Source organism: Crinia signifera, chromosome 6 (genome assembly GCF_055691185.1).
Source record: "Crinia signifera chromosome 6, ASM5569118v1, whole genome shotgun sequence".
Classification (NCBI taxonomy): domain Eukaryota; kingdom Metazoa; phylum Chordata; class Amphibia; order Anura; family Myobatrachidae; genus Crinia; species Crinia signifera.
This window is the reverse complement of record NC_139222.1, coordinates 143730923-143758625: the sequence shown is the minus strand read 5'-3', so window position 1 is coordinate 143758625 and position 27703 is coordinate 143730923. Positions and strand designations below refer to the sequence as shown.

General features: G+C 43.0%; 2 protein-coding genes across 2 annotated transcripts in view; both read left to right on the top strand.

The window, feature by feature from the left end:
- RETREG3 (reticulophagy regulator family member 3) overlaps nt 1-6337 on the top strand; it is a 40131-nt gene extending 33794 nt beyond the window's left edge. Inside the window, exon 10 of the mRNA XM_083147510.1 lies at nt 883-6337. Within this exon, the coding sequence (XP_083003636.1) occupies nt 883-1310 (428 nt within the window). The 3' untranslated portion in view covers nt 1311-6337. The remainder of the gene's footprint in view (nt 1-882) is intronic.
- Nucleotides 6338-11115: 4778 nt separating this feature from the next.
- Nucleotides 11116-27035, top strand: PSMC3IP (PSMC3 interacting protein). Its single transcript, XM_083147508.1, has 8 exons — nt 11116-11347; nt 11774-11874; nt 12879-12968; nt 13072-13183; nt 22052-22197; nt 22352-22405; nt 23052-23111; nt 24921-27035. The coding sequence occupies exons 1-8, from the start codon at nt 11323-11325 to the stop codon at nt 24975-24977; spliced, it is 645 nt and encodes a 214-aa protein (XP_083003634.1). The 5' UTR covers nt 11116-11322; the 3' UTR covers nt 24978-27035.
- The last annotated feature ends 668 nt before the right edge of the window (nt 27036-27703 follow it).

Here is a 27703-nt window from a genome sequence, read left to right as displayed (position 1 = left end):
CCTGCAGGGCTATTCTTTTAGCCCCAATAAGCTTATGGATTTTGTTTCACCTGCCTCAAGGTGCTGTAAATAATAAAAAAAAAATGAGATAACAAGATGCGGCTACGTATGCGGCCCCCATAGCCGGTTTGAGTGGCCCTCTCACCCTTTGCCAGGAGTCAAGTACAGGGGAATTCTCGCGAGAAGTTGGTAGTTCTTGCGAGATTCCTCTTAATTAACAGCAGCCGGAGACTGTCAGTCCTATTCAGCAGCAGCCGCCAGAGCGTGGGACGGCTGCAGCAGGACAATTTGTAAGAGAAATTTTTACATATGGCCCCCGAAGGATTTTTTCCCTATACAAACGGCCCTTGGCACAAAAAAGGTTCCCCACCCCTGATAAGGCATATGGATGCTGTGTATATACTGATGTACAATATGTAGATATGTATGTGTAATCATAGCAGTGTGTATGTTACTGTGTGTGTTCTACCCCCACGTCTTTCCCGGCAAGTTTATTTTCTCAGATAATCAGTTATGCTGGGACACAAGTAAAGATTGGAGAGACTAAGTGCAGGGGGCGGATCATACCCCAAAGCAACCACACCCCCTGCACCTACTATAGCCAAGGCATAAGGAATTGTAATGGTGTAAAATGCTCCAGGTCTTTAAATAAGAATAGATACTGTTTATAGGGGCAGCTCTATGAAGCCTCCTAAAGAGTGGGGAAGTAGAAATTTGGGGAAGTTGCCCATAGCCACAAATCACCTTCACGGTAATACTTATCAAGTACATTTTATAAAATTATAGGAAGAAGCGGATTTATTTGATATGGGCAACTTCTCATATTTAGCTATCTGCACAACAATACATAATTACAGTTATGGATTTTCTTTATACTTGTAGATCTAGACCGCCATAGCGACCCAGAGGAGTCCTTTGCTCGAGATCTCCCCGACTTCCCATCTATTAATCCAGAGGCAATTGGAATAGATGATGAAGATGACACCAGCATTGGGCTGCCAACTGCAGCCACCCACCCCAGTCTGTCTACTGATCCACTGTATGATGACTCATCAGACATACCCCTGGCACTTGGTGCTCAGCAGATCACAGACAATCTTTCCAACCTGGTCACCCGAGGGATGATACAAATGGCATTGGCTGGAGTCACTCAGCAAGCCTCTGGCTTTTTTGAAAATGCTAGAGCCAAAACATATCAAAGAAACTCAAGCTCTGAGTTAGACACAGATGCTGAAGCTGATGACTTTGAGCTACTAGACCAATCTGAGCTAAACCAGATGGAGCCAACCAGCCCACGTGGCCAACAGTGATTTAAAACGAAGGTGCCACTCCCATGTGAATATACAATCTTCTATCATTTTTTTTTTTTTAAAGAGATCTCATTGTAGACCAGTATCTTCAGACTGTCTTCTCAATGTATCATTGTGTGATTTTTTCCCATTTCCTAAAACAGGCCTGCCTAGCCTGCTGCTTTATCACTGTGAAGTCTGAACCAGTAGATTAGTCAGTCTAGACTGAAACACACCGTGTTTTAAATCTGAATCCCTGCTGGCTGATGGGGGATTTCTCTACATTGCCCCAACTAAGACTAGTTATCTGCAGCAGAGAACTACCCTGTCCGTTAAGTAGAGGGTTTTCATTTTTTTGTTATTAGGGACAGGCGTTTTAATTCGGGACATTTGATTGTGACCCATCCCTTAAAGCAATTTTAAATTCTGGACCTTACACCTAAAGAGAAGATACGTGTAATATACTGAAGAGTGGAGAAAAATACAGCCACGAAAGAAGAGGACAATAAATGCTCAAGTGGCTGATGGTGTTGGGTTTTTGGGGCTTCATCCTGTGTCGTATTGTAGAGTGCAACATATAATTTATGGTGGAGACCAGAACCTTTCATTTTCCTCTCCCCCTAGCGCAAATGCACTTTTAATTTTGAATACATTTTGATTTTCACATATGTTTTGTGATTTTTTTTTGTTTATAAATAACACCTGTAGACTCTTAAACGCCTTCACATGTTACCTTCACCTTAAGCCATCCAGTATTATCGCTGTGCCATTCTTGTCCTAAAACCACTGTTAGTGTGGCAGTGTTACATGAGTTAGATACACTCACACTGTTGTCAAACTCCAACCCAGCAAGGTAAGTTGATCTGGAGTTTGCACATCTCAAACAAAACTGGAACTTGTTGATTTTCACTGGAGTTATTTTTTGCTACAACAGAAATTGAAGAACTTTTCTAGAAGAATTACATCTTGTTACCACAATCCAATAAAGTTTTTGGTGGGAAAAAGCAAACACTACACAATTCTTAGTATTGGGGTAATTTATTCCCCAGCAGTTACTTTTAGTCATTCATATTAAAAGGGATTTTTATAACCAATATCCACATGCCAAAACCTTTGTTTAACCCTTTGAGTGCCATCGTTGCAGGGAGAGATCTGTAAAATATGCCAGCGCCGCTCGCAGAGACTGTTCTTTTAGTATAACTAGAAATACAGCCAAGTTAATAAATTAAAGCTTAGTTAAATATTGCGATAAAAAAAATTAAAATAAACAGTCGCTGTGAGCGGCACTGGCATTTTTTAGGGAATATTTTGAGGCTCTCATAGCAATTTTGGCACTCAAACAGTTAATATGATTTGCAACACCTGCTCTCCAACTAACTATATGCCTAATGTGCACACGTGATTGGGTGCTCCCACAGACATCTTCCAGGCAGCCATGCAGCATGGCTAACCAAAACAGTGGCTCGGTTTGCTAGATTTACAGTTTCTAGATGGACGGTCAATAATCTACCTCAAAAGGTTGACTGGGTCAAAATGTTGACATGGAAAATGGTAGACACATGAAAAAGGTCAACATGAATTTTTCAGGATTTTCTTTTTTTTAACCAGCTTGTTCTTAATTCACCATCCATGTCAGCATAGAGTGAGAATATAATAGTGTGCCGAGCGAAGCGAGCCATGCGATACACTAATTGGGGGTCCATGTTGACAGTTATCGACATTGACACTCAAATAATGTGAAAAATTCACGTCTACTTTTTTCATGTTGAACCTTTGACCCTGTCGACCTTTTGAGGTAAGCCTATTGACTGTCTAGACCTGGAGTAGCCAACCCTAGTCCTCGAGAGCTACCAACAGTGCATGTTTTGCAGGTCTCCTCACAGAATCACAAGTGAGCTAATTAGCTCTATCTCCACCAATGTGTCAGTGATTAATTAGTGCAGCTGTGCAGCAGCTAGGTTGTCTGGAAACTGTGAACTGTTGGTAGCTCTCAAGGGCTAGGGTTGGCTACCACTGGTCTAGACACTATCTAATAATCCACACCAAACCGAAAGATAACCCTTACAGCATGGAGCAGTGTAATGAAGGACAGAACAACATGGCGTTCAGTCGTTTATTATATCGGCTAATGTGTACAGTCAATCTTCTCTGGTCAAAGCCAAAGGAAATTCAGCTCAACCATCAGGACAAATGGTCGTCACTCTTATGTGTACTCACCTTTAGACTGATAACATTATATACAGAAGGGGTGGCCAAACTCATCCTTGAGATCTACTAACGGTCCATGTTTTTCAAGCCACCTGTGGATCTGTAGAATGTGTCTGTTAGAAATGAATGCAACACATTTTCAAATGTGACCGTAAGGACTGCACCCGTGCACCAGCTAGGTGATCTGGAAAATGTGAACTGTTAGTAGATCTCGAGGATTGGTTTGGTCACCCATGCAGGGCCGGCGCCACCACTAGGCAGGACTAGGCATTTGCCTAGGGCGCCGGCCACTGGAGGGCAGTACTGAGCCGCCGAGGTATCATAGAGAGGTACCAGAAAGCAGGGAGCAGGTGGGGCGAGCGGGGGGCTTGCACCCATGATTTTCAGAATGAAATGCATCATAATATCCACTGACAGAATGAACAAAGCCCATTGTTTTCACTCAGCACTACCTTGTGAGCAGAAAAGTAAAAACATACACTAGGTGATATATGGTAAGTCTACATACTGTAGTACTTATTCTTTCTAGCAAAATCAGATAAGAAAAAATCCATTTAAAATGTAATAAATCCTGTTCTCCAGTTTTCTGCTGATTTCTACCTATCTACTAATATACAAGACCAATACATTTCCACTCCTCAATTGTTGCTTCTCTACACAAAGTCAGTTGAAGAATGCAGAAACCCAACATGCTTTCAATAGCCCCGACAATCTTGGTGCTTTGTTGTTGTGAAATAAGAACTGCCGGCAATGGTAAACGGTCGTTAGGTTGACCACTGAAGGTCGACGGGGTCAAAAGATCGACTGTGGGTTTTTTTTAGCCAGCGTGCTGACAGGTGCTATTTCATGCTCTACCATCTACTAGGGCAGGCATTCCCAACCACGGTCCTCAAGACACACCAACAGTGCAGGTTTTAGTGATATCCAGGTTTCAGCACAGATGGATTAATCAGAATCACTCAGGTACTAATTAAGTCACCTGTGCTCAAGCCTGGATATCTACAAAATCTGCACTGTTGGTGTGCCTTGAGGACCGTGGTTGGGAATGCCTGTACTAGGGCGTGGAGGGAGAATACTATAATGTGCCGAGCTGGAAGCATGGCGAGTGCGGTGCACTTTTTTAGTGTCCATGTCGACAGTTGACATTCGCAGGGGGGAAAAAGTTAAAACCCCATGTCAACCTTTTGACTGTTGACATTCCCAATCTCAAACTAGTGCTGGTGTCGGCCTTTTGACCCTGACGACCTTACTAGTGTTGACTCAATGACAAATACCCCTGCAATGGTCTGTCCTTAAGTTTTTGAAAAGGTTATTAAGATTATTCGACTAGCTTGACCCATTATGACCCAGCTCATGTTTCCGGTGTATCTCCATGAGGTCAATGATAAATGAGGCCATAAGTAACCCAAAGTAAATATGGTTTGGTCATTTTCATTTGTAGCCCATCCTAATGAACTATGATTTGCTGGCATTGTGTCTCGTACACCATAACATTGTGATTCATTCTAATTAAATATCTTCATACTTTAGCAACTCCAGTTATTGTCAGCATAACGATTTGTTAAAAATTGGTTGATAAAGTATGTCATTTTACTTGTAAAGGTGCGTACACACAGGGGCGATTTTGTGCAAAATCGCAGGAAATATGGTCGCTGAGCGACCATATTGCCCGCAATGGGAGTGTGCACCGGCGATATATCGCCGGGTGCGCGCTCCCGTTTTTGCCCCTGTGGTGATCGCTGGTCGCAGGAACATGCTCCTGCGACCAGCTGATTACCACTGCCGGGCTCCCCCGGCAGTTTCTTTTTCATCAGCGACCATCTCTGGTGGCTGATGTAAAGTAGAAACTGAGCAATATATTGCTCAGCCATATATTGCTCAGCAATATATGGCTGAGCAATATATCTCCCCCGTGTGTACACAGCATTACGCGGGATACTCCCCTCTCGTGGCAATTTTTAAAACTTGCAGAGACCGTTTACAAGCCCGTGTGGCCCTCTGCCAGAAATATTTCACAGTATTTTCATACATTTAAATGGATTTGTATAGTAACAGTTTTCACAATACAATCCACATGATACATATTTTTATCCTAAAGGGTTAAGTGGTGTTAACCCCCCCCCCCCCTTCCCCCTCATCAGTTTTAATTGCTCTTTTTAAGGTTGAGACTGCATAAATCTAATCTTATATCAGAGTGATCTTCATGTTCCCTTTCATTTTAGTTTTCTGTACAAATACCATGCAACCATTTATTTTTATTTTTGTTGGCGGTGTTAAGCCTTTTATTTCCAATGGTAAGTTTATTTCAATGTCTACCTGTAACAAGACCTAGAACATTACAATGGATTTGTATTCTGGCTGCCCAATTGGCTATTCTAAACCCATAGCAGGGATATTTTATAATGTTGATGTCTAATGCTTTAATGTCAGTGCTTTCAATATGTGCTTGGCAGCAAAAGAGGCATTAAGATCTTCCAGATATTAAAGGGCTCTCTGAATACAACACTGCCATTAGAAACCTACAAAATGACTAACAGGTTTTTTCCTGCACTAAATTAGGGCAAAATGCTATTTTACTGAAACATTGTGTGCTGTAGTGTCTGGCGGAATGTAAATGGTACCACTCGTAGATGTGACCTCTATGTAGTGGTGGAGCAAGGTCTGTGATATGACAGAAGTGATAGATTTTGTAAAATGTTAGGAAAACTTCCCACTGCCTACAATGAACTTTGTGGTTTGAAATGTGTATAGGACAGATTAATGTTGTAATAGACAATCTATGTACAGTATAAAGCAATTTGTCACCGTTTAGAAGTGAAGTAAAATGTTACTAAAAAATACTCTGTGTATTCTCAGTAATTTTTTTTTGTTTTTAATGGCCATTCATTGCTTCATCACAAAGAAAAAACATTGAGCACTTCATGAGAAACACTCCGATATGCTGGTACACAAGCCCCTTGAACAAAGGGGTACAATCACCAGGTCAATCCTATTTAAGTCGACATGCTTTGAGGCGTCAGGGCTTAGCTCGACACCTGAAATAGGCATTGGTAGGTCAACACAAGCATTATGTCGGCAATGGCTAGGTCAACAGTCAAAAGGTCATCATGAGTATTTCACTGTTTTCTTTTAGCCAATAGGCAGTATTTCATGCCCTACCATGCACTACGGTGTGGTGGGAAGACAATAGTGTGGCGAGCGGTACACTTTGATGGTGTGTATGTTGATTAATATAGTAAAATGCGAAGGTATAAATTGCGCTTACAGGAAGACTCCTGTTGGACAGTTCAATTTGACCAATGGATGGGAGTGGCAATCATGTAAATAAAACTGCACAATGTATTAACATAAAAGTAATAACATGACCTATGACATGAATACTAAAGATAAATAAAATACAGATTAATGGTACTGAAAAACTGTAAATTGTACGCAATAAATGCAATAAAGTTCTGCATAAAGAGAGCAAGTGGTATGTGACAGTCCATATGGTACCGTATTGGAATGATCCGCTTAAAGTCCAGGTCCGTTCATATTACCTCATGGAGAAGGGGAATGGAATTATCTGTGGAGGGACATGGGTACTTATATAGTATCTGGGCGTCCGATTTAGAAATCGGATCGCATCGCATGCGACCAAATCGTATACGATGCAATGGTCAAGATTTTTCCATAGGATTCAATGTTAAAATGGTCTGAGTCCATTTTAACATAGAATTCAATGGGAAAAAGGAGTCCTTTTCCTTTCCCCACTATCCAAGTGGGCATGGAGTTGGATATAAACCTGTGGCGAGCGTAGCGAGCCACCGAGCCCGAAGCGTGGCGAGCGGACACAGAAAACTTTTTAAGAAATATGCGTTCGCTCGCCACGCTTCGGGCTCGGTGGCTCGCTGCGCTCGCCACGCTATATAAAATCAACTCTATGCCCACTTGGATAGTGGGGAAATGAACAGGACCTTCTTAACATTGAATCCTATGCAAAATCGAATCGCATCGCATCTGATTGTATGCCTTAAGGTAAGGCATACAATCACAAAATCGGCAGCCCAGATACTACATAAGTACCGGGACATGTTTACAATCCTCAGCCAGCTATGGGGAAGGTGATCAGTCCACCAAGGGTGGGGGTCCCAGTTGCCCGATCTAAGTTCACTGTGGGCACTCCCTGGTTGTTGTGAACAGATGGGCTGTGGGAATACCCCCAGTGAGGAAGGTAATTGTAGATCCACAGACATTGGGCGGTATTCAATGAGCCTGATTCGCCATGTTTTTATGGCAAATTTGTGCTGTTTGGCGAATTTTGGACTAAAACGGTGAATCACCCTATTCAATGACCACATGGCGAATACATTTGAAGGTTTTTTTCGCCATGATTCACCGAGTAGCAATCGCTATCTTTTTATGGAGAAGTGGAATGTGAACTTTTAAAATAAAGTGTTTTGTTTTTTACATTTGGTGTCTAAAAATCAGGAATTTTATTCTGAGGAGGGGCATGCTATTTTTATTCATGTGCTGTAAGCACATGAATATATATTTAATTTAAAAAAAAATATATTTTTTTTTTATTTTATTTTTACACAGCAGCCAGCAGGGGGCGCCGGAGCCGAGCCGCTCATTAGATATTCATATATTCACTGCACCCGATCGTTACGAACGGGTGTAGTAAATATACGGTCCCCTGCTGGCACCCCCGGGGGGCAGCCTGTGCTGCCTGGCACCCGGGGAGCCCACCTCCCCCCCACAAACGTTCTGGGGCAGGCAGAGAGACTTCCATCTCTCTGCCTGCCACCGTCCTCAGGCTCCCTGCGGCATTCGCCGCAGGAGCTCATATTCGCTGGTCAGGGGCAGCAAACCCCTGACTCGTTGAATACTGGAGCCGGCGAGGCTCCGGAACGTGGCGAATGTGCAGCGAATCCGAAAAACGATTCGCTGCACCTCGCAGGTATTCACATTGAATACCGCCCATTGAGTGAATGGAGATAACAGGACTGTAGTATGTGCTCTCTTGCATGACTGACGCATTTAGCCATGTTCACAGCTTTATGTTGGTATAAGATGCAATAGGACTAATGGGTGTAATATGTTCATTGAAATCATGATTGGCACCAACTACACATCATTAGTTTATACATTCATAAAAAGTCAACATTCAGGACAAAAAAAACTCATGTCAACCTTTTGACTGTTGTCCTAATGCTTGTTGACTTTAGCCATGTCAACCTAATTCAGGTGTGGAACTATGCCCTGTCGACCTTCAGTGGTTGACCCCATTACCCATACCCTGAACAAATACATGTACCATGAGGTTTTACATTCCTTAACACCTCTGGCTGGATTTATGATATGAATAATGCAAGGTTCAGAAATAACGATTTGGAGCAGTTGCCGTTGTACATGTGACCAGGTGTGATTAAAATGCATTACATTGAGACTGTTGGGACCTGATGTTTTCAATAGAGAAACCCTAATGAAAATGTATTTTTAATTAGAATGACTGAGTAATATTCTGAGTATATGTTAGATGTACAGCTGAGGGTGAAATAGAGCAGTGGTTTTTAATCTCTGCCTCGGGAACACAAACAGCTGATGCTTTCCAGGTGACCCAGCACTCACTGACATTAGAGATGGCAAAGCGAGATACTGAAGTGAGTCGAGCCACTGCATTCCACTTAGTGGAGTTGCTCAACACAGGATTTCGATTTAAGGACCTAATGTGCCTGGAGCTGAAAATGTTCAAGGCCCTATTCTGAGAAGTGGACGAGGTGAGGCCAATGCCATGCACTACATTGTTAATCTGGCCCTGGTATAGGCTGTTGCTGGAAATGGACTGGCAGGACTGGGATAGGAGTAAGGACGCAGAGTCAACCCATAATCAGAGTGTGCTGAGATGGGGACACACTGCACGCTGAGTATAATGTTTTGAATCATTCAAAAACCTAGAAGATTTGAGTCAATGTGGTGAGGCAGATACTCATACACTGTGTGGGGTCCTGTGGTCTAGACTAGAGAATGCTAACCTCAGCCTAGGTCTTATTTAGATTAATAACCCTTTCAGACATGCACGAAAATCCCTGTTTTTTTTCACACGATCGTGCATCAACTCGGGACAACGTATATGTCTGAAAGGTTCTTCGCAGGATTTCGCACATGGATCCTAAGCACCTGCAATCGATCCGGGTCACTAAAATCCCAGGATCAAACCTGGGAGTGAAATCCCAAGTAGTATGTCTGAAAGGGGTATAATTTATCCAAAGAAAGCCCTAAGGGGCAGACTAGATGGGCCAAGTGGTTCTTATCTGCTGTCAATTTCTATGTTTCTATGTAGCACATCATGTAGGTCACTGTTGGCAATACAATATTTCTCTGCCTGGAGGACCAGGGTCTGATTAACCCAGGGCTGGGCAACACCGACCCTCCAGATGTTAATGAACTACACATCCCAGGATGCTTTGCATTCGTTTTGCTATGTGGCCATGCTGAAACTGATGCAAGGCATGCTGGGATGTGTAGTTAATCAACATCTGGAGGGCCGGTGTTGCCCAGCCCTGGATTAACCAATAGGCTGATTAGGCTGCCAGGACTGAGGGGACGCCTTGCAAGTGACAGCGGAGAAATTAAGTTAAGGCCTAATTTATTCCATGCTCATTGGCTATCACCCATCCCTATGTACTGGGGAGGGGAGATAACGTTTATTACATGCACATGGGCAGTATGAATGGTGAGTCCCTGAGCACCCATACACGTGTGTATCATTTTAGCCCCACCCACCGCAGTGCAATGCCTGAAATAACAAACTAATATTGCGATTGCTCTGGTCACGTCCCAAGCAAGCTGCCCTCTTGTGGCTCCACCCCTTGTTGCTCCCGGTGGTGGCCCTGTCCCCCTGATCTGGCTGCCCTCTCCAGGGTTAGGTGGCAGAGGTAAATGAGTTCCACCATGCCACCTTTACAGAACCACTTTGAACCCTAATACTAAATTACATTGCTATCACATGACATGTGCACGGTGGCGGGGACGTATAATACCAACTTGTTACACCACCCTGAATCATACTTGCCTACTTTTGAATTCTACTAGTTGGTCGTAGAATTTTGCAGCACCCCATTTGCAGCGTGTCTATTTCCAAATATGGAGAGATTGTGAAAATAGCTTGTGAAAGTGGAACCTAGAAGCGTGGGTGTGTACTGCTACATCTGAGAGGAATCTCGTAAAATGATTGATGAGCCCTAAAGCAGTTAGTAATAGCTACTATACTTGGTAAAGTGCTAGGAAATGGTGCTGATTATTCAATGTAACTGTATCTATCGCTCATTCCTTTTTCAACCAAAAATGTAACAGTGTAATGTGAGCTAGGTGACATGAGGGAGATTGCTAGACTAATGAGGGAGATTGCTGCTATTTCAGGAAGTCTAGGGTAGGCAACTCTGCCCTGAGCATGTAACCAATAGAAGACTGCCTGACATTTGACTGCAATAAATTGCACCACGTACACCTATCATAGTGTACTACATTGTACACATACATTTGTATAATGTATCTACCAACACTAACTATATACAGAACCTGCCCTGGTGTGCCGCTGCAATCTACTATTTTACTTGTAGCACGCCTCTCCTGTCTGCCGGCCAGGCCACACTCGTCCTGACTCTTGGTTGGCTGTAATTATGCAACCTCCGAAGGAGTGGTGTCAGGCTGCTTCCTGTTTGCGTTCCAGGCCTCAGGTTGGCTAAGCTGCTGCGGCGTGGCGGGAGTGTGAGCTGTGCTTGAAGTCGAAAGCGGCGATCACCTCCTCTCCCGGGCCTGGCTGTCACCGAGTATCGGGGCGATGAGCAAATCAAAAGATGCCGCTGGTGAGTTATATCCCGGTGCCGCAGTCCCGCTTCTAGAAAACGTTTTTACTGTGCAGCAATGCTCTACTCCACGGGTGCTCTCCAACTCAGTCCATAAGACCGACACATTCCATCGTTTTCAGGTCATCTGTGGATAAAATTTGACAGCTGGTGATGGTGACAGTGCTCCTGGGAAAACCATGACCGGTGTGGGGTCTGAGGACCAAGTTTGAGAGCCTCTATACTAGTCACCCTCATCCCTGGCATGCACGCATGCTGCACATATATGTGTCAATTATTTTTTTTCTCATGGGAAAACTTAAATTGGTCTGGTGGAGATGACACGAGAGAGCTTGCTTGCGTTACTTGGGGGACAGGTAGCATACATGGGGCATGCTGGTTTGCGATTATTTGTACTTTTAAGTGCTGTCTTCTCCTTGCCTGCAGCCGGTGGTGTTATACTGACGTACCTGACTGACCAAAACAGGCCGTACAGCGCACAGGACGTGTTCAGCAACCTGCAGCGTGAGCATGGCCTGGGCAAGACTGTGAGTAGATCGATACTGCACTACCTGCTGCTTGTTACTATGCTCTATCCGTACCCAGCCTGGGCATATAGGGGTGTGCTGTATGTGCTTTATGGCAGGTGTTTATATTATACTCATCTCAGGCAATTCCTGACCCTGGGCCCCAGCATTGCAGGGGAATACCACTACCGGTACTTCCTCATCATTGCGGCCACTGCTTATGCTACGGAACTTAAGGTGCATACAAACGGGGCAATATGTTCGCTGGCAATATATTGCTCAGCAATCATACTACTCAGTGTTCCGTTTTCATCTGCGACCAGAGATGGACGCAGATGAAAATGTCACACAGCCGGGAGAAGAGGCAGTGAAAGTCGCAGGTCGGAGGAGCATGCTCCTCAGACCAGCGACTATTCAGGGGCGGAAAATGGGAGCGCGCACCTGGCGATTTATCGCTGGTGCACACTCCAATCACTGGCAATATGGTCGCTCAGCGACCATATTTCCAGCGATATTTGCAATAATCGCCCCCATGTTTACGCACCTTTAGGTAACAACTGGCTTAGTTGTTAAGGAAGATACCATAAGGAAGTACCAAAAAAAGACAGTATGTTCACACCACCATGTATTACCTTTAGTAAAGTTGTGGTGAGTAGACGATGGTAATAGAGGCTAGCATAACTGGCGTAGCGGTGGCCGCAAAGATGAGGAAATACCCCACTACCTGTTCAGCTTCCCCTCTGTTAAGTGTTTGTAGCATTGTGTATAACCCTGCATTTCTTAAAACAGAAATTGCTTCTGTGCATATTTTGTAATCTAGTCATTTAAAAAGAATGCAGCTGTAAATAATTGGTTATATTTTCTGTATAATAATTATGGTTTTATTTTCTTTATAATATCAGTGATTACTCTTATTTGCAATTAATGTGAAACATTCTGCCATAAACGTCAGTTATTATTGGAGACCATACTGTAACTGCATTTACAATCAAGTAATTATTGTCATCACACTTCTCCTGCTTTAGGCTGTTGTCAAAGCCATGGAGGTGCTTGCGCAGCAGGGCAAAATCAAAGAGAAAGTGTATGGGAAGCAGAAAATCTACTTTGCAGATCAAGTGAGTAAAAGCAGGATATCTATAATCCGTATACAGATTGGATGAGCTACCTTCGTCCGCACTGACAGGGTCGTGTATAATTCCTGTTTGTTGCAAAAATTAGGAGAAGTTCCCTACTGTGAGTGACTCTGAGATGAAGAGTCTGGATGTCCAGATTACAGAAATGACCAGCAAGGTGCAGAATGTCCAGCAGAACTGCCGACAACTTGAGTCAGGTTTGAGACTTATTGCTGGTTATTTAGATCTCATGTTCTCCCTTTGTGTAATCTGGTACAGTATGGTGTCACCCACAGCAAAGCACCCAACTTAACTTTTATTACATGGCCAAGTCCATCCTACCAGGGATTCCCAATTTATAATATTTTTTATCTCCATAGAAAACCACAATACATGACTAGTAGAGAAAAACGTGGTCTCTTGCGTAGGATCTATATGTACTGGTGTGATAGAATACAAGCCCAGATAAAACATGTCTTCGGTCACAAAGGACTAGCCATGTTCCACATCTAAAGGATCACAGAGCCGGTACTTTACTCTCCTTCTCGCACTATCATTAGTGGCACATACAAGCTGTTGCCCTTCACAACTACAAGCGTCTGAGCCTTGACTGAATGTGGCGAGCCCTGACAGCAGATGCAGCACTGCTTCTATTATCACTGTGCAGGCACTTTCGTCCCACTTCTATAGCAGAATGGGGTGCTCCTCGCAAATATTTTCTAACGGTATTTGTATTTACACAACTGTTTATTACATCCATGTACTAAAACATCACTTTACAATACTTATTTTTTTAAACCTAAACAAAAATATCTAAAACTTCTGCATATGGGCAATACCAGCCCATCTGTGTATACGCTCCCAGCTCCACTGGATTCCTCCAATAGTTAATAAATTACATAAAGTGGGAACTGATTTGCATTGTAGAGCTGAGATTGTGGCGGATGCTGGCATGCCCCCCTCCTGTGAGTCAGCCATACCAAATCCTATTTATTCACATAAATCTTCCTCTGATGTTTTCTGAGGTTCATTCTACATCCATATAATCTTCTTTTTGCTAAATTTGAATTAATTACTATTTGGTACTTGTTTCCTAGCACGGCCACAATCTTATGGATCGTGTACCTTTAAGTTAAGGTACACGATCCATACGATGGACCCGATTTCCTTTGAAATCAGGTCCATTTTGCCGGCTAGGACACAATATCGGGGGCATTGCGTCGGTCGGGACCATTAACATTGGTCCCGACGCGATGCCCCCGATATTTCCATAGGCTTCAATGTTAAAAAATATTTTAACATTGAAATCGTGTCGGGAAAGGTAAAATATCGGGGGCATCGCGTCGGTCGGGACCATTAACATTGGTCCCGACGTGATGCCCCCGATTTTTCCATAGGCTTCAATGTTAAAATATTTTTTAACATTGAAATTGTGAGAAAATGTGAAAAATGTGAAATGGGCCAATATGACCCATTTCACATTATAGATGTCCCCGTCGTCACCCCACGATAGACGCCAACCCGAAGCGTGGCGAGCGCAGCGAGCCCGCGAGGGGCGGCGGTGCGCGTCCTCCGACCTTTTCATTCCCCTACTATCCACGTCGGCGTGGAGTTGAGAATAGAATAGTGTGGCGAGCCACCGAGCCCGAAGCGTGGCGAGCGCACGCGTATAACTTCACAGGTATACGTGTCCCCTCGCGGGGCTCGCTGCGCTCGACACGCTTCGGGCTCGGTGGCTCGCTGCGCTCGCCACACTATTCTATTCTCAACTCCACGCCGACGTGGATAGTAGGGGAATGAAAAGGTCGGAGGACGCGCACCGCCGCCCCTCGCGGGCTCGCTGCGCTCGCCACGCTTCGCTCGCCACGCTTCGGGTTGGCGTCTATCGTGGGGTGTACGCCGTTAAATTTGGGGGGGTTGGGAATATTTTACATTGAATCCAATGTAAAATCGGGTCCCTGGGACCCGATTTACATTTCATTCAATCAAAAAATCGGGTCGAAAATCGGTCGGTCGCGTCGATCGCATCGCATGCGACCAAATCGCATGCGATGCGATCGACCCGATTTTTCCGACACGACCACCCCGATGTAAATCGGTGTGGCCGTGCTAGGAAACAAGTACCTACTATTTTATTAATTTCAATAGATAACTTTGTAGTATGTATGTACGTACGTACGTACGTACGTACGTACGTACGTGTGTATGTATATATACATACATACATACATACATACGATTCAGCCCGGCACTCTTCCTATGGATGGCAACTGCCCCGGTGCTCTCTCAGTGAATATGTAGGAAACGATCCAAAGAACAGGCAGAGGCACTCGGGAGGTCGTTTTTAAAAACTTTAAATGGTGGTCAAGTGATAGCCAACGTTTCAGGGATCGGTTTATATCTATCTATCTATCTATCTTACGAGCACCTCAACTATGGAGTACTTTCTCCTTGTTGTACCTTGATCACTGTACACACAGCAAAGTAATCATGCTACAACCCCTATATACACTTCTTACATTGCTGTCAGATCTGCTGCAAATAATGGTTACTATGGATTGCATATGTATGGTGATATTTATTAAACCTGTTGAAAGTTAATATTTTTTTTAATCTACTGTTTAAGTATCGCACCCATGTGCCCACATATATCTATCCTCCATGCAATATAAGTCGCATTAGAAGATTGTGTTTTTTTTCCATTACATAGCATCTTATTTGCAAATCGGCGAATATGACACTAATTCGGCTTAAATTGATATGCATCACTTCTATTACAGTGTTTCTTCTACGATCCCATGGCAGCCTTAACATTGGGATTTCATCCCTCCTCCTCGTAATTAGACAGGTTACTTTTTTCCCAGGGACCTCCCCTTCCTGTATAAATCCCTGCTCCTCCCAGACCCTGGTGTCTTTTTTTCCTGTCTCCTTGTGTAGTTAGAGGCAGGAGTGGTTACTTTTATTTTGGGCTCACTTCATAGAGGCAGGGGGTCACTAGGGGAAGAGCAACATGGAAGCGTGGCTCTAAGAGTACTGTCCATGTAAGGAGGTCAGGAGCAGATGGGTAAGTCTCCTTAAAAGCATATATGTATATCACCTGAAACCGCTGCAGAAATTCAACCAGCATGGTACTGCTACAGAGAGACGCGGCGTCCAGGACAGCGTGTGCGACTACAAGCACCAGGATTCAGAGCGCCGGAGGCTAACTTCCGCCGGCGCCAGGCTTTGAGATTGGCGGTGACGCGCTTCCGCTCGGCAGGACTACAACATCCACTATGCATTGCGGTACGCCGTTTCCGGCTATAGCACGCTCAGGCGCGCTCTGCACAGTTAAAAGCCGCTGCACTAGCGGCACTATGGCAGCTTGGAGTAAAGCAGAGGGGTCTCTGAACAAGCGGTGGTGCAGCATTACTAAGAGTCCAGTGGCAGTGACTTCATTTAAGCCGGTTTAAGGTAGGACACGTTCCTTACTATTAAATGATGCTTAAAGGACCGCTCTTATAGGAATATGTTCATTCAGGTCCTCTGACAGTATGGAGCAGCAGAAACTGCCTTCCCCCACTAGAGAAGAAAGTGCCCCTGTGAGGTGAGCCTTGATTTTTTTATGCTAATAGGAATAGGGTTTTTGTTATAGCATAGTGACAGGCTTTCTTTCTCCATAGTGTGCCGGAGTGTGAGGTACAGACTGGAGCTAGAAAGAAAACAAGGTACTTATGTAGTATCTGGGCTGCCGATTTTGTGATTGTATGCCTTACCTTAAGGCATACAATCAGATGCGATTCGATGCGATTTTGCATAGGATTCAATGTTAAGAAGGTCCTGTTCATTTCCCCACTATCCAAGTGGGCATAGAGTTGATTTTATATAGCGTGGTGAGCGCAGCGAGCCACCGAGCCCGAAGCGTGGCGAGCGGACGCATATTTCTTAAAAAGTATTCTGTGTCCCCTCGCGGGGCTCGCTACGCTCGCCACGCTTCGGGCTCGGTGGCTCGCTACGCTCGCCACAGGTTTATATCCAACTCCATGCCCACTTGGATAGTGGGGAAAGGAAAAGGACCCCTTTTTCCCATTGAATTCTATGTTAAAATGGACTCATTTGAATCCTATGGAAAAATCTTGACCATCGCATCGCATACGATTTGGTCGCATGCGATGCGATCCGATCCGATTTCTAAATCGGACGCCCAGATACTACATAAGTACCGAAAACAATTAAGAAGAAGCATAGAGAGATATGCTGCATGAACTGTGACAGAAAGTTTGAATTCATACAAGGCAAAACACTTTGTGAACAGTGTGAAGTGCAACCTAAGCAGGACTCAGGATCAAGTAGTGACAGTCATACCAAAATGCTTAAAGATTTGATGGACTGGATGAGAGACTCTTTTGTTTCTGAAGCTGAGTATATGGAACAGCAGGGCTCTAAAAGGTCTAGAGACCAAGCAGGTCTGTCATATGATGATCCCAATACTTCTGATGAGCCTGACGGGGCACAGGTTGCCGATGATGAGCCTGGGGAAATTAAGATTTTTGAGACAGTTGAGATTATTCTGAAGAATATATATAAAACCATGAATTATAAAGATCCGGTAACACCTGTGGAGGGGGCGGATGTATTATTTGAGGATAGGTCGAAGAAGACAAGATCCTTTCCGGTACACCGTGTAATCAAGGAGGTCATTAATAAAGAATGGACAAATGTGGAGAAAAAACAGGGCAAGTTGTTCCGAGTCGACAGGATGTATCCCATCAAAGATGATGAGTTTATTAAATGGTGCGGATTACCAAGAATTGATGCAGCTGTGGCGGAGGTTACATCTCGCACTACCTTACCGTTGGAGGACGGGGCCTCCTTCATGGATCCAATGGATCGAAGAATGGAGAATTCATTAAGGAAACTACACTTCTCCACGGCTGTATCTTTGAAGGCGGGAGTATCTATGGCATCAGTAGCCAGGGCCCTTAGGGTATGGTGTACCACTCTTCATAATGACATTGAGGAGAAGATCTCCAGACAATATCTGTTGAAGAATTTAGAGGTGATCCAAAAATCGGTGGAGTTCTTATGCGAAGCCTCATTGGATGTGACAACATTTGCAGCCAGGGCTATGTCAGCTGGAGTAGCCACAAGAAGAGCTCTATGGCTAAGGCCCTGGGCAGCTGACTCCAATTCTAAGAACCGTCTAGTATCATTACCTTTTGAAGGAGCATTCCTATTTGGGACCAAATTGGATGCGCTAATTCATAGGCTCACGGGAGGTAAATCCTTGAAATTACCTCAAGATAGGAAGACTCGTTTCCAATACCCTTCAGGCTCAAGACAAGCGTTCAGAGAAGCCAAATCTTATAGGCCGGGTAGGCCATACAGTCAAAGAGGGGCTTTTGCCTCTTCTCGCCAGTCCTTTCGTCAAAACTTCCGAAGAGGTGGCAGGCAATGACAGTCAGCAGTTTCCCCCTGTAGGAGCCCGGCTGTTACTATTTGCCAGCATATGGGGGAATTCAGTTCAGGACATGTGGGTTCAGAACATAGTGTCCGAGGGTTATCAGCTGGAGTTTGCTCAGACACCGATCAAGAATTATTTTATGGAGTCGAGAGATCCAAAGTCAAGATTGGAAGAGAATTGAAGAAAATCTTAGTCAATCTGTTACTAATAAGGGCGATAGAACCGGTTCCATCAGAGCAAATGATGGAAGGATTTTACTCCAATCTTTTCCTGGTAAGGAAAAATACAGGGGGTTTCAGAACTATAATAGACCTGAGGCGTCTGAATCAATACCTGGAGGTAAGGAAATTCCAAATGGAAACGATGAAGACGATCACAGCAGGAGTATGAAGAGAAAACTTTATGGTGTCTCTAGACTTGAAAGACGCCTACTATCATGTGCCGATCCACCACAGTCACAGGAAATTTCTCAGGTTTTCAATCAAAGGAAAACACTATCAGTTCACGTGCCTCCCCTTCGGGTTAGCCTCATCCCCGAGGGTATTCACGAAAGTGCTAATAACAGTGATAGCGAATCTCAGAAAGAAGGGGATTCTGTTATGGCCCTATTTGGACGATATTTTGATAGCTGCTCCCTCCAAGCAGATTCTAATGGGATATCTCAAGATAGTCATGGAGCACTTGCAGTCTCACGGATGGCTAGTGAACGTAGAAAAGAGCCAGCTGAATCCAACACAAAGAATAAAGTTTCTTGGAGTGATGATAGATTCCGTGAGGTTCAACATTTCCCTGTCAGAGGAAAGATGTATGAAGATAAGAGACCTAACAGTCGCCTTAGCAGGAAGAAGAGTTGTGGTTCTCAGAGATTGGGTGAGGCTTCTGGGAATGATGTCATCCACGATCGGGATAGTTCCATGGGCTCAATGGAATATGAGAGAATTACAGTGGGCAGTGTTGCCATACCTAAAGAGAAAATGGGCAAAAACAGAGAAAGTGTCAATTCCAGACAAGGCAAAGAAATCTCTGTCATGGTGGAGCAAGCCAACCTTGAGGGACAAGGTGACGTCGTTGCGGGTGCCCAAGTTTGTAGTCATTACAACAGACGCGAGTCAGTCGGGCTGGGGAGCCCATTCCGAAGGAGAGACAGTACAAGGGCTATGGACAGAAGGAGAAAGTCGGAATTCATCCAATTGGCGAGAGGCCGAGGCGGTATGGAGAGCAATCGAATTCTTTTCTCCAAGAATCAGGTCAGATTTGAGAATCTTCTCAGACAATACTTCAGTCGTGGTCTACCTAAATCATCAGGGGGGTACGAAGAGCAAGTCCCTGATGAATCTAATTGCGAAAATAGTGTCATGGGCAGAAGAGAATCTGAATTCCCTAACAGCCTTATTCATGCCCGGGAAACAGAATGTGCTGGCAGACTTTCTCTGTCGAAAGCACATCCTCCCAGGCGAGTGGGAGTTGAATGGAGAGACCTTCAGGGAACTGACCAGTCGGTTCGGGGTTCCAGAAGTAGACTTCATGGCAACACACTTGAACAGAAAGGTAGAGAAATTCTTTTCCAGATACTGGCTACCCCAAACATCGGCAGCAGATGCCTTATCAGTCCAGTGGACGTTCCAGCTAGGGTATGTGTTCCCACCAATTCCATTAATTCACAAAGTGCTAAAGAAAATAATGGAGGATTAAGTGGAGGTGATAATAATCCTTCCTTTCTGGCCTCGGAGAGCCTGGTTCGCAACAATACAGAGATTGGCGATTCTAGGTCCATGGACCCTCCCACTGAGACCAGATTTGTTAAGACAGGATCAAGTGCTTCACCCAGATCCAGCCACTCTAGCTTTGACGGCTTGGAAATTGAGAGGAACTCCTTGAAGCAGAAGGGTCTGTCAGATCAAGTGGTGGCGATCCTACTACAAGAAAGTTTCTTCGAATATCTACTATAGAGTATGGCGTACCTTTATCAACTGGAGAGGGGTAACTTTACCAATCCAAGAGACATCCACAGCAGAGGTTCTACAGTTCCTGTGTAGAGGGTTTTCCGAGGGTCTGGCCAACTCTACATTAAAGGTGCAGATCTCAGCCTTGAGCGTTCTGGTGGAGAGGAGGCTAGCGGAAGAACAGTTGATTATTCGATTCTGTAACGCAATTAAAAGGATGAGACCTCCAATTAGAGCGCTAGTAGCATCATGGGATCTGAATTTAGTTTTGACGACCTTAATGAAACCTCCATTTGAACCTTTGTCCGAGACTTCATTGAGATATTTAACATGGAAGACAGTATTCTTAGTTGCCATAACATCGGCAAGAAGAGTCAATGAACTACAAGCCCTTTGGGCTGAAGAACCTTATCTAAAGATACTTCCAGGAAGAATTGTTTTAAAGACAAATCCACATTTCGTTCCGAAGGTGATTTCTGAATTTCACCTTAATCAGGAAATCTCACTACCTTCATTCTATCCTGACCCGCAGAGTGAAGAAGAAGAATTGTTACACAAATTAGACGTGGTAAGATGTATTACCATTTACCTACAAAGAATGGAGCAAGTTAGGCAATCAAGAAGCCTGTTCATCATTCCGGAAGGAGCCAGAAAAGGGCTTACACCTACCAAGCAGACCATCGCTAGATGGTTGAGAGAAGTTATCTCATTTACATATAAATTGGAAGGACGAGAAGTTCCGGCAATCATTTCGGCACACTCCACGAGGGCTACGGCGACGTCCTGGGCTCTGAAGGCGAATGCATCAGTCAAGGATCTGTGCGACGCTGCCACTTGGTCCTCAGTTCATACCTTTTCAAGGCATTATGAGTTAGATGTATCAAGAACCCAATTTGGGGGTCAAGTTTTGCAGAGTGTGTTTCAAAAGTAAAAATCTATAGAACATGCTATTGTGTCCCTCCCTTTCTTGTTGGCTTTGGTATTTTCCCAATGTTAAGGCTGCCATGGGATCGTAGAAGAAAATGTCGGATTATACTCACTGATAATTCCTTTTCTTCTTAGAGACCATGGCAGCCATGGTTTGCCCTCCCTTTTGTGTTCTTTTTTCCCAGGAATAGAAGGAGACACTCGAAAAGACACCAGGGCCTGGGAGGAGCAGGGATTTATACAGGAAGGGGAGGTCCCTGAGAAAAAAGTAACCTGTCTAATTACGAGGAGGAGGGATGAAATCCCAATGTTAAGGCTGCCATGGTCTCTAAGAAGAAAAGGAATTATCGGTGAGTATAATCTGACATTTTCTCCTGGAAAACGGTAATATACCATTCTGCATGCAGACACAGTCACACACTGAATATAGATATGCCGCATATCATTTTAATCAGCAGAAGTTGCTTGTGTATCATATCACTCTGTTTTGCAAAGAACTTGAAAAAGATGCAAAAAAAAAATACCCGGTGCTACCAAGTTGCTCTACTAGAAAAGCTGTTTTAACGCAAAAGGGAGCTAGATGTACATGGATATATCTGTATGTATTTCCATCATGCAGCCCAGGTTTGGTCACATGATTGGAATGACCGACTTCACATTTAAGGAAAGCGCACTTCTGTAGGGCTGTGACTATTGAGCAGGACATTGTATGTAAATGTATGTCTCTTTTGATGCCAACTGGTCAGTCATATTTACAATGTCCAACTTTGTAGAGCTGAAAGATTTGAACAGCTCCATGACCACAGAGGAGATGATGAAAGAAATAAAGCAATTACAGGCAGAATGTACAAGACACCAGGAAAAGCTGCAGAAAATTAAATCTGCAACCAATCATGTCACTCCGGAAGAGAAAGAGAAGGTACAAGATATGCGTTGCTGTGATTTTAGAGGAGGGATATCACTAATCCAGAACAGTGAAAATATGACTTTGTTGCCTCTGCATTAATTTTGCAAACTGCTTTATGTATGTCACATAATGTGATCTTCCTAAACTGTTTTTTTCTTACTTGTAGGTTTATAGTGAAAAGAAGTTGTTTTGTAAAGAATGGAGGAAAAGAAAAAGAATGGTGAGTTTTGCTGGCTATTGAGCCAGCCTTGCTCTTTTGTCCAAAATCAAGGTGGAATTACCATATATTTGTTTAGCACAAATTTTACTTGACCATAAATGTTGAATTTTTTTTCTAGATTCTAACTGAATTATTCTGCAATTGCTTTCAACAGAGAAACCCTTTCCTAAAGGTGGCTTTACACTGGGCTTCATTCAGAAGTCTGAGGGCCATTGGTGTCAATATGCATAGGACCCATTCTGGCTGTTTGGGGATGGTGCAGAGCAGTCTTTTTCAAAAAAGGGTGCATCACCCCCATTGTGTAGGGACTTTCTGAATGGAATAGAAAGTTCTCTTCTGCAATGCTCAAACCAGCACTAAAACAGACGTATTCATGGATGTGTAGCACAATGGCAGAAGCAAATATGGGTACTTTTATGTTAGTTGGGCGCCCACTAAGCTATTTGCTTAGTTTTCCACATCCCCTCGCGGGGCTCACCACGATTCGGGCTCAGTGGCTCGCTACACTATATAAAATCGACTCCATGCTGACATGGATAGTGGGGGTATGAGCGTACTAACTATAGTGGGCGCCCAACTAACATATAAGTACCCAAATATGACTACCACTGACTAATACACATGTATGATTTCCTTTCAACAACAGGCCACAGACATTTTTGACGCTGTTCTTGAAGGTTATCCCAAAAGCAAGAAGCAGTTCTTTGTAAGTAATACTACTTCTACCTTTAAAATCCTACAGGGCCCCTTACCTACCAATGTTTGTACATATAAAACATCTTGTTGTACTCTAATTTCTTGAGCCATATGCAGACATTTAACAGCACAGTTTGTGCAATTTTATGCAGTCATTTTCTACATAAGCATTCCTATATTATATTTGAAGTTAAAGTTCATAAAAATTACATTATTTTCCCAGGTAATTTAAATACCATGCAGTCCTTTCACATGTGATAGATCGCATGCAACGCCTGTTCTCTGCAGGTGGAAGGAGGGTCCGGCGTTAGACCTGCATGCACGGGACTGCGTGAGGGGACATCTCATGCACCCGATTTGGGCTGATTTCTCGGCTTGTTCTGTCGGAAACGGGTGAAATCTGCCCAAATCGCGGTCTAAATGCCTTTAGACTTTTAACTCCTGTTCCTAAAGGCATACCAAAATTAAACTTATCCTGTAACTTAGATACTGTATAACATACTCTATATACACAAAAATGTAAAGTAGTTAAAAGTACTTTTTAGATCTTTAAGGTCAAACGTCACATCATGTGACCTTGAAATGTAGAAGTCAATATTTAAACCTAGATTTCTTTTTAATGAAAACTATGACCCCTTAGCTCAAAAACAGGACCAACATGAACAGTCTACCACAATTAGAAGCAAAGTTACGGTTTTTATTAGTTGACATTGCAAGCATAAATTTTACAATTTTTGTCGTGTTTGCAACCCAGCTGCATGAACACGAACACTGAGGGCTAAAATGTTACAATTGGAAAGCAACTTTGTTGTCATCTATCATCCTACAAAATTTCATGACAATCTGACGGTCGGGTTGAAAAGTTTTTTCTTTTTTTTCTTTTTGGTAATGATTGAGCATGAAATGAGCCGGAGCTGCTTCAGAATGTGTGGGTAATGCTTAGGATGGGAATATAGTTGAATATATTGTACGGAGATAAGCTGCAACGATACAGTCTAGTGTGTATCCTTAAGATTAATTAAAGGTCATTTTCAGAAACAAAATAAGACCGGATCTGTAGAGAAACTTTAAGGAGGTACTTGGTTGGTGGTGCTCCCAAATGAAGGTTCAGCTCACAAACTGAAAAAGTATGTCACAGAGGGACACAGGAAGAACACGTGGGGTTTTGGGGCACACTTATAGTAAGTGAGAAGATGCAGAATGAGTGAACGATAAAATAACTTATTTCACCATTTAAAATGTCACATAATTGTAAATTTATGCATAATAATACTTAAGTCAATAAACACGTTAAATACACGTGAAAGACTCATGAAAGACTGTAGACGGTTACAGGCAAAAATTATTCTAGGGTGGGCTCAATTGCTAAGTTATTATTAACGTGTTTATTGACTTAATTGTAAATTTATGCATAATAATACTTATGTGACATTTTAAATGGTGAAATAAAAGTAACTTTTTATCGTTCACTCATTCTGCATCTTCTCACTATTTACTATGTGTGCCCAAAAACCCCACGTGTTCTTCCTGTGTCCCTCTGTGACATACTTTTTCACTGATATGTTACACAGCTGATCTAACAATATCTTTTTGATTTGTGCCAGCTCATGCACCAGCGCCTTGTAGGCAATCTAAACAATCAGAACTGGATTAATCATAAACCCATAAATATCCTAGTTTTTCCTATAACACAAATGTTCTTCATTTTTAAACCATTATAAAGTGACTTCAAGCTTTGCCAATATCCAATATGCTTATGTGTTTTTAGAAGTGAGATTTTATTGTTTTCCTATAGTCTAACTGTAAAACTGATTTTCAGGAAGAAGTTGGTGTGGAAACAGATGAAGATTATAATGTTACTTTGCCAGATAATTGACTTTGTAATATCAGTGGGTAATATCAGTGGGTTCTGCAAGTTTTTATTTATATGTAAACTTTTTTTGTGTATAATAGCCTGTAACCTTTAGTTTTTTACATTGTTACTGCACAAATTCTCTTGCATTGTCCTCAAGACCCCAAATATTTTAGGGTGAAATTTAGTAGGATGAGATTCAGAAAGTGAGAGATTTGGTAAGAAATCTCCCATTTTTTTTAAAGCGGCAATCATTTGCACTGCAAAATCAAACGGGTTTTGCAGTGTAAATGATTGTTGCTTTAAAAAAAAATGGGAGATTTCTTACCTAATAAATTTCACCCGTAATGTTTTTCAGATCTCTTCACAGAATCACAAGTCAATTTAGCTGCATCTGTGGATTATTTAATTTGTCAGCAAGTCATTAATTGCACCTGTGCACCTGCTAGATGACCTGGAAAAATTAAAAATTTTAAATTAAGTATTTGGGTTGAAAAGCACTGCTCTACTGAAATACACATGCTTATGGTGACGCCCAAAGTTTTCCCAATCCAATAGCAATAAAAAAAATGCAGTATTTATTGCATATTTAATATTCTTTATTATGCTATTTCACAGCTCTATAAGTGTACATGTACAATACCCCTTTACTATAAAACACCATAAGAAACAGGCTAACACTAATGTCTGTTAGCAGTGATATGCTACTGCGTAAGTCACCACTAATTAAGGATAAATTGGGGTGCAATTAAAGTCTCTATAATTTTGGTTTGTGAGGTGCTGAAGTGGCTGGCAAAGAAATAAAAAAAAAATGCTCACTAGTTATCTAGACTCTTATGTTTGCATATCACAAGTTGTGCATTTATTGCCTGCAGGACCAATATATATTCCTGTTCACAGGCAGTTAGCTGTACCTGCCACATAGCACCCAACATGACCCTCTCCAGGTGGGAAAGAAAGCTGGGTGCTTTAACTTCACTCTTAATGTACAAATGCCATTACCTGTACCTGTCTTGAACAGGAAAAGGTGTTTGCCATCACCTGTGTTAAATCATACATTGAGAGGGAATTGCAGGTTATAAAAGTATATACGGTAAACCATTGGGGCAGATGTATTAAGCCTTAACAAGATAAAAATGTAAAGCCCCGTACACACGGGGGAGATATATTGCTAGCAATATATTGCTCAGTTTCTCCTTTTCATCAGCGACCAGAGATGGTCGCTGATGAAAGGGAACCTCTGCCGGGCGGTGCCGCAGAGGTAATCAGCTGGTCGCAGGAGCTTGGGGCTGAAAACGGGAGCGCGCACCCGACGATTTATCGCCAGGGCACACTTCCATCACTGGCAATATGGTCGCCAGCGACCATATTGCCAGCGATTTCAGCCCCTATCGCCCTCGTGTGTACAAAGCTTTAGGGTGATAGAGAGATAAACGTCTAGCCAATCAGCTCCTTACTGACTTTTTTCAAACACAGCCTGTAACATGGCAGTTAGTAGGTGATTGGCTGGACGTTTATCTCTTTATCAACCGTGCATTTATCTCTTGTTAAGGCTTGAGATATCTGCCCCATTATCTGGTGTGAGAAGCATATCTAAACTGGCATTCTAGTGCAGCGGTTCTCAGGATCCCACACAGTTCACGTTTTCCAGGTCACCTGACAGGTGCACTCATTACTGACAGACACATTTTAAAAGATCCACAGGTGGAGATAATTATTTCACTTGTGATTCTGTGAGGAGACCTGCAAAATATGCACTGTGTTGGGTCCTGAGTACAGACTTTGAGAACCTTTGTTCTAGTTTTCCACGATGGAAGTAAAATATGCTGTTTGACACAAAGTGGAGAGGTTTTCTGATTCCACTACTTGTAGATTGTCGCTGCGCTCCTGGGATTACAGGTACTTTCATAGCACAAACTATGACTGTTTACTCTGTGTACGGGTATTCTTCCAACATCAAGGAAACCAAAATGACATTAGGCAGATACGTTGTAAATAGTAGTATGTATATATTGATGTGGTCTGTACAATTAAGGCCATGTTCTAGTTATCGAAATACAGAGGTTACTTTACATGTTTTCATTTGGTGTATGTTTCTTATACTCATACGTACAAATCTGAATATCTACGAAAATGTACTTTTGGTTACCAAGATTTTATAAACAAGCAAAAAAAAAAAAAAAAAGATTTTTAGTCTGGGTACACAATTGCTGATTATATTATTCATACAGCCTATAAGTTCGATATTGGCTTGTGTACTTGGGGAATGCTACAGGACTGCTGCACACTGATCCCAATTACATCTGCCCATGTATACTGTACGGACAACCTGAATTACAACAATGAAATCCTTTTGAATATGTAACAAGTGGGATGGAATATTCAAATGTTTCTTATAGCCAGAAATAGTGGTCGGATGATTAAGAAGTAAGTATATACAAAATTATTCCCAACCATTAGAGAGGATGGTCGATCCATCAGCCAAGCGTGTTTCCAGCCTCGGAGTTCACAGGTAGGTATTGCCAAATGAGAAAAGGCTTTGCTATTGTTTCCATTTGCAGATATAGGGGGTATTCAATCCCGGGTCACGACTATCGATCTGGCCCGACAGCCGTGAACGTGGCCTGTTTTTGTTATGTTCGACGGCAGATCGCCAGGTGCAATTTAATGTCCCACTTTTTGATCGGCGAAAAGGGTGTGTGTCTGCGTAAACGGCCGTGGATTGTAATCGCGCCAATTCACGGCCGAAG

Excerpts from the sequence above, each read along its gene's own strand:
- PSMC3IP (XM_083147508.1), top strand. The coding sequence starts at position 11,323 with ATGAGCAAATCAAAAGATGCCGCTG. Across the intron at positions 22,198-22,351 it reads CTCCGGAAGAGAAAGAGAAG|GTTTATAGTGAAAAGAAGTT; the intron begins GTACAAGATATG and ends TCTTACTTGTAG. Across the intron at positions 23,112-24,920 it reads AAAGCAAGAAGCAGTTCTTT|GAAGAAGTTGGTGTGGAAAC; the intron begins GTAAGTAATACT and ends ACTGATTTTCAG.